Consider the following 6,208-nt stretch of genomic DNA (forward strand, 5'->3'; position numbering starts at 1 on the left):
GAGAGGCAGATGCCGGGAGCCCGTCCCCGGGGGGCCCCGCTGCTGCCCAGCCCAGCCTGGTGGCCATGGCGTCGAGTAGGCAAGCCAAAATCGAAAGGTAGGCTCTTGCTTTGGGGTCTTTAAAGGCTTTTGGGAATCAGTTTAAGAGAAGGGGAGAGCCTCAGGCAGTGCGAGATTGTACAGACAAGGGCTGTCAGGAAAGAACTGCTTCCCTCGATATTGGAATACTTCGATCATGAAACATTCATTTTAAGATATGCGCCATATATGATTTAATGGTGTTGGGTTGTGCACAGACTGGGGAGGTGCATTTATGTCTTTAGTTTCTGGTCTTTGAAGAAGAACTGCACAAAAGCTCTTGTGATTAGTTCTTTAATCACTGCTAACAGTGTAAAGCCACCCACGTTGGAAGTTACTCACCAATGTGCTTATTAGATCTTTAAAAAAGAGGTCGTTGATGCCTCTTTGTCATGCTTTAGTTGGGGATTTTGACAATCAAGTTGTTGCTTATTGTCGTAGCACTGAAAGGCCCAAACTGAGCTGAAGAGCTGTTTAAATTGCGTGAATACAAAAATGTGATTTATATTTTAAAGAGTAACCTGACTGATGGGTTTGGGATACTAGAATACTTCGGGGCCTTTGGGGTCAGCGCAGCAAAGCCGTTTCAGCACGGGCTGCTTGTCAGCAGTCTCAGAGCTGTGCCTCACCTCCCAAGTGCGGGCAAGTTCTGTCGGTGCTGCAGGTAGGGCTTTGGTTACGCATGAACTCCCCTCCCGCTAAGGGCCTGTGTTTGCCTGTACCGTGACTCCTTCTGCTTGAAGACGAACAGGAGGTGCCTACATTGTGAGTTCTGTCGCCAGCTGGTTAGTACTTGATCAGGGTGAGACGTTGCAATTATATTTGCTTTCAGTAAAATGCAAAGACTGCGTGAACAAAACTTTCCTAACAAGGCCTGTATCACCACACCAGCTCCAGACCTGTCTTGTCCTGGCTGCCTTTAGTCTTGCTCTCTGAATGAGCACGCACTGCGGCATCCCAGGGAGCGGGTTGGGATTGCAGCGGCCAGCTGAATAGAACTTACCCGCTGTGGAGCATAAAGACAAACGGGAATGGAGTGGTTTGCTTTGCTTCCCTGCAGGATGGGGCTGGGCAGTCAGGAGCTCAGCCAGTTAGATGTGGTTTTGGGGGTTCTCTGTGGAGCACTTGTGGGTGGGTTTGTTTTTTAGAAGATTCTTGTATGCTCCTTGTCCTTTCAGCTCCCGCAGGTTTCTAATCCTTGGTTCTTACTGTTCGTTCTTCAGGTGGCACTGTAACTGAAGTGGGACACAAGGCTTTAGCCTGGAAGTGTATTATATAGGTAGTTCCCTCCTTTAATAACTAATTCCTGAAAAGGTCAAAAAAATCCAGAAAGCCAAAATTATATTGAAAAGCAACCTGCACACACAAAACCACCTGAGACAGAAATTGGAAAAGTGTTTTAATCTGCCTTATAAGTGGCTGCTTGATATCTTTGTGTCATATAGAAGCAACTCAAAATAGGTATTACATTGGTTTTCTCAGTGAAGGAGCTGATGAGTTAAAGTCCTGTTTTCTCCAGGAGATTAATGTTGCCAGGCTTGCCTAATTTTACCTGGGAGGCTTATTTTTCAAGGATTACTCAACTTCTAGGAGAAGAAAAAAATAATTGAGGGAGGCGCCTCTAAATTTAAACTGTCTTCTTAAAGCTGCTTTTAACAGAAACAGAAGATAATTAAATTACAACAGTAAGCCATCACAGCCTCCCTTTTTGAATACAATTTTCTTTTTAAATACATGAAATCATGTTAAGCCTCTTACAAAGAGTAGTAAAGATCCTATGTCATGTCTAAATTTGAGTTGACAGATGGAAGTGATGGGGAAGACGGGAGGAAAAGATTTTGGAGCTGCATGTGTATATATAACCGTGCATTTTCAAAGCCCTTTTTAAGCAGATCAGAACTCTTCTGATTTCTGTAGTTTTCATTTGTCAAAAACCTTCTGTTGTCAGTCAGATGAGCTGGGGAGATGGATCCCGCTGCTTGGCATTTTGCTTCTTGCTTATGCATTGTTAGAGGTCATCAGTAAATGACAGCCAGTATGATCCGGTGCTGCCAGTGCTCCTCCACTTCTTAATGGGTACATCCCTATAAGTCACTGCTTTACTTCTCAGTTGTTAAATGAGTGGGTCCTCCTCGTACAAGGAAGTTTGTCAAAGATATGAGGAGCTTTATGAATGTCTGGGATTTGCGTAGCCTAATGAGCACTGGTCGGCAACTGTCACCTCTGTAAAAAGCAGTTAAAAGAGGATTGAGGGACAGGAGGTAGCTCTCTACATTTGATTGAATTTCAAGAAATGGGAATTATTTATTTTAGAAAAATATGTCTGGGCTGTGTTAGAGAAAGTTTACTTAAATGATCTCATTTTGTTCTCTTTGAGACAGATATAAGCAGAAGAAGGAACTGGAGAACAGGTTGGCCTCTATGAGAAGCTCTGTGGAGAGCGGGCAAGCAGATGAGGATCAGATACGGGAATTTTACATACTACAAATCCAGAAATGGATCAACACCAGCCTTGAGGAAATTGAGAGTATTGACCAAGAAATGGTCATCCTGAGGAGCAGAGGTACAGCCAAACAGGTATGAGATCTCTCTTGCACTGCAGGTCCTCTGGACTGTGGATAGTTAGACCTGATGATAGATACTGTTGCAGTATATAAATGAACTTGAGAGGAATTCAACAGCAGAGTTTCATAAGTTTTATTCTATGAATTCTCGATTGAAATTTAGCTCAATCACAGCACAAGCAGATGGGGTTTGGTTTAATTCTGGATGGGCAGTGGTCTGATTTTTTGACTAGTCACCGTCCGGTGCTACCACATGTTCTAGACAGTCATGGCTTGTGAAATGCTAGAGCATTGAGTATCAGAGCTGAACCCATCTGCGTGCAGAGGCTTTTCTCCACTTTGCTGGGTTCTGCCAGAGCCTTAACTCTAAAGAACTAAGTACATTTGTAAATTAAAAGACGACCCTTGTGATTCCTTTCAAGCTACGCTTCTGGTCTACAAAGTGTCCAGACAATACAGAAAGAAATGCCCATTCTGAATGCTGAAAGCTTCTCATAGACCTGGAACTCCTGTGCGGAATAGTGTTTCTGGGCTTTATGTTACTCACCTAAAGTGTCTGTCTAGAAATAAAAAAATCATAATCTGCTGACATAGAGCATAGTCCGGCTTTGTTGGCACAGCTGGTTTGTGCAGTTCATTATTGGCATTGCAGAACTCTGCTCTTCTGTCGTGCCCTGGGTGATATCATCGGGAATGATGAGCTCTACTTGCTTCAGAATGTGCTGCGTTTGATCCCTGGGAAAAATAAGCTATATTTCATACTTTGATGCGAGCTGATCTGGTTTAGCTCTGTCAGCTTTCTGCTTTGATCAGAATGGGTGTAACAAAAGCACCAAGAGAAGTGATTTGTAGAAGCTCACAGATGGAGTTCATGATTTAAACTGGATTAAGGCCTGAATTGTCCATCTTGAGATGTTGCTCTAACAGCAGAGGCATTTCTCTTCTACAAGACCTTTAATACCTTGTTTGGGGTGGGAAGCAGAGAAAGGCGATTCTCATCTACACAATTATCTTGTGACTATTGTTTGCATCTTCAGTCTTCAGCACCACCACACGGCACTTCTCGGCAAGTCAGGGCTCCGTTGAAACCTTTCATTCTTACCCGGGATGCTGCTCAGGCTAAGTATGTTGTTTTCTGATTATTTAGACGCAGTACGAGGCAGTGCTCTGTTCTCACGTCAAGCCTAAGATCCTCTTTCAAATGCAGAAAACCGGTCGTTACCGTCAGGCAGTGTGTTACATCAAGATGGCGTGTGTTGTGCATCTGGGCAGGGGATGAGGGGAACATCTAATGCATTTCTTGAACTTTCTCTGATTTCTTCTGTTACCAGCATGCTGCAGTGTCTTGGCTAATGCTGTTTCCTCCTGTCGGGATGGCAGAAGAGGAGATCCTATTAAGCAAATACTACTGTGTTAGTTTATAGGCCACGTGCTTGCTGTTTGGTAAGCTGTGGAGAGGCAAGGCTTATCTGCCCCCTATGTGATGTAACAGGATTGTTCTTCGCTGTTAAAATCAAGAGCCCAGCAGCGAAAAGCACGTGTGGTCTCTTAATCTAATGTAGACTCTGGAAGATTTCAGTGAATTCAAATAAGTGATCTTAGGGGCTGGGAAGAGGTGATACCTACCAGAGAATCATCAGTCACAATAATACAGTTTTTAACTGTAAGGCTTTCCCTAGGGTATCAAGATCTTAACACTTTGTGGCACCGTGAGATTCTTGCGAGGAATATGGCAGCTAAAGCACAAAATGGGATAGAAACCAGATTTCTTGTCCCGCTTTTGACATTATTTGCCCTGAGCCTTCCATATATCTATTTAGCCAAGCCATGCCTAATTCAGTTCCCAGGGGCCTCCTGGGCAAGCTGTGCTAGCACAGGGTGTTCTTCTTTGGGCTGGAGAAGGGATTCAGGGTCTTTGGACTAGAACAGTCCTCACCTCTCTAAACTACCAGGATGAACTCTTTAAATGCTGTTAGAGCTAGGTTGCTGGGAAGTCTGTTGCTGAAGGCCCAGGCTGTAGAAATACATCTGTTCTCAAGCCCTCCTTGATAACATGCCATATATTGTTAGTACAAATTGGGTTACAGAGCAGTTCTGTACATGGTTGTCTGTGTTTCTGCTCATTCGTAGCGATGTAAAGTGCCTTCTTTGAGTGTCTCTCTTCCTTTAGAGTGTTTGGTGCTGGCTATCCCGGCCTGCCTACTATGACCGTGGATGACTGGTATGAGCAGCGCAGAAGGCAAGGAGTCGTGTCTGGTCAGAGTGCGCATCAGAGAACACCAGGTACGGAGTGGCAAAGCAAAGATTGGAATAGAGAATTTGGGAAGCCGCTTGAGGGGGAGCGTGAACGAGGATGTGTTCAGGGTGTAAAACACCCACTGACTGGGGAAGAGTAAGAGCTGACTTTATTAGGTTGTGAGGGTAGCTGGATTGCTAGACTGCTCTTTGGCAATTCCAGCTTTCTGTCTAGACCGGCTCCTGGCAGGGCGTCTGTTTTGAGAACTTGACTGGGGATCTTCCAGTGTCTTACTGCCCCTCACTCCTGTTCTTGACCTTCAGCAGGTATAACTGATGAAGAGTTGCAGAAGCAGCAACAGGAGAAAAAAGAGGAGGAGGATGATAAGGAAGCTCTTCAAAAAGCTCGGAACTGGGATGACTGGAAAGATACACACCCAAGAGGCTATGGCAACCGGCAGAATGTGGGCTGATGCTCTCACTGCAGAGGGAGCAGGGCCTGGAAATCCTGTAAGAATTGCCTGTGTCCTGGAGATATAGGAGTAAATACACTGTACATATGCGGAGGTATCCGTGGCTTCTCTGGGAGGCGCCGGGGTCAGAGGAGTAAACATGACAGTTTGCTTTGGTTTACATTAAATGTCAGACTGAGTGCACTGGTCGTGTACAGTGATACCACAGAGCTCCTGTCAGGTGGAGCTCTTTCTGAGGGATCAGACTGCCTCTGTTCTCCCAGTCAGAGGAAGTCCTTAAAGAAAAGTACATGAATTTGGAAACTGCTCTTTGTATTGTGGGTGGATGTATTTATTTTTTTCTCTATATTTTAAGCAAAATAAAATCTCTTGTGCTGCCTACTTCTTACTGTGAAAATCCCTTGCTCTTCGTCCTAGGCTCTTCCAGAGCAAGTCTGTAAGGCTGGTTTCCAGCAACCACAAGGGCGCTGGGGATGGGAAATAGGCGATATCAGATGGCCAGTTTTTTTTGGTCGAGGCTTCTGAACACACCAGCTTGCAGTGCAGCGTTCACCTCAGCAGGGAGGTCTGTACGCAGCCAGGCCTTCGGTGCCCTTTCCACAGGCTCATCCCGCTGTTCCTCCCTCAGCAGGCAGACTGAAGCGTTTGGGGTTTTTTGTGTTAAGTGGATCAAGTATTTCGAGGGCAATGTCTTGAAGTGCTGATACTACACATAGTACAAATGCCTTAATAGAAATGTTTGTCCTTTTGCTTGGTGTAATGTGGGGTCTGCATGGCTGTAGCATACATAATGTAATGCACAACGTGTGTGTCCTCCAGACCCTCTCGTGGAGCCCTACAGGCGCCAATACTGAGACA

General features: G+C 45.1%; 1 protein-coding gene across 1 annotated transcript in view; it reads left to right on the forward strand.

Moving 5' to 3' along the window:
• IGBP1 (immunoglobulin (CD79A) binding protein 1) overlaps nucleotides 1–5,730 on the forward strand; it is a gene marked incomplete at its 5' end in the record, with an annotated part of 5,977 nt that extends 247 nt beyond the window's left edge. Inside the window, 5 exons of the mRNA XM_009581768.1 lie at nucleotides 4–97; nucleotides 2,460–2,655; nucleotides 3,680–3,765; nucleotides 4,813–4,925; nucleotides 5,202–5,730. Of these exons, the coding sequence (XP_009580063.1) occupies nucleotides 4–97; nucleotides 2,460–2,655; nucleotides 3,680–3,765; nucleotides 4,813–4,925; nucleotides 5,202–5,350 (638 nt within the window). The remainder of the gene's footprint in view (nucleotides 1–3; nucleotides 98–2,459; nucleotides 2,656–3,679; nucleotides 3,766–4,812; nucleotides 4,926–5,201) is intronic.
• Between the last annotated feature and the right edge of the window lie 478 nt (nucleotides 5,731–6,208).

The sequence above is a fragment of the Fulmarus glacialis genome, unplaced genomic scaffold (genome assembly GCF_000690835.1).
Source record: "Fulmarus glacialis isolate BGI_N327 unplaced genomic scaffold, ASM69083v1 scaffold43117, whole genome shotgun sequence".
NCBI lineage: Eukaryota > Metazoa > Chordata > Aves > Procellariiformes > Procellariidae > Fulmarus > Fulmarus glacialis.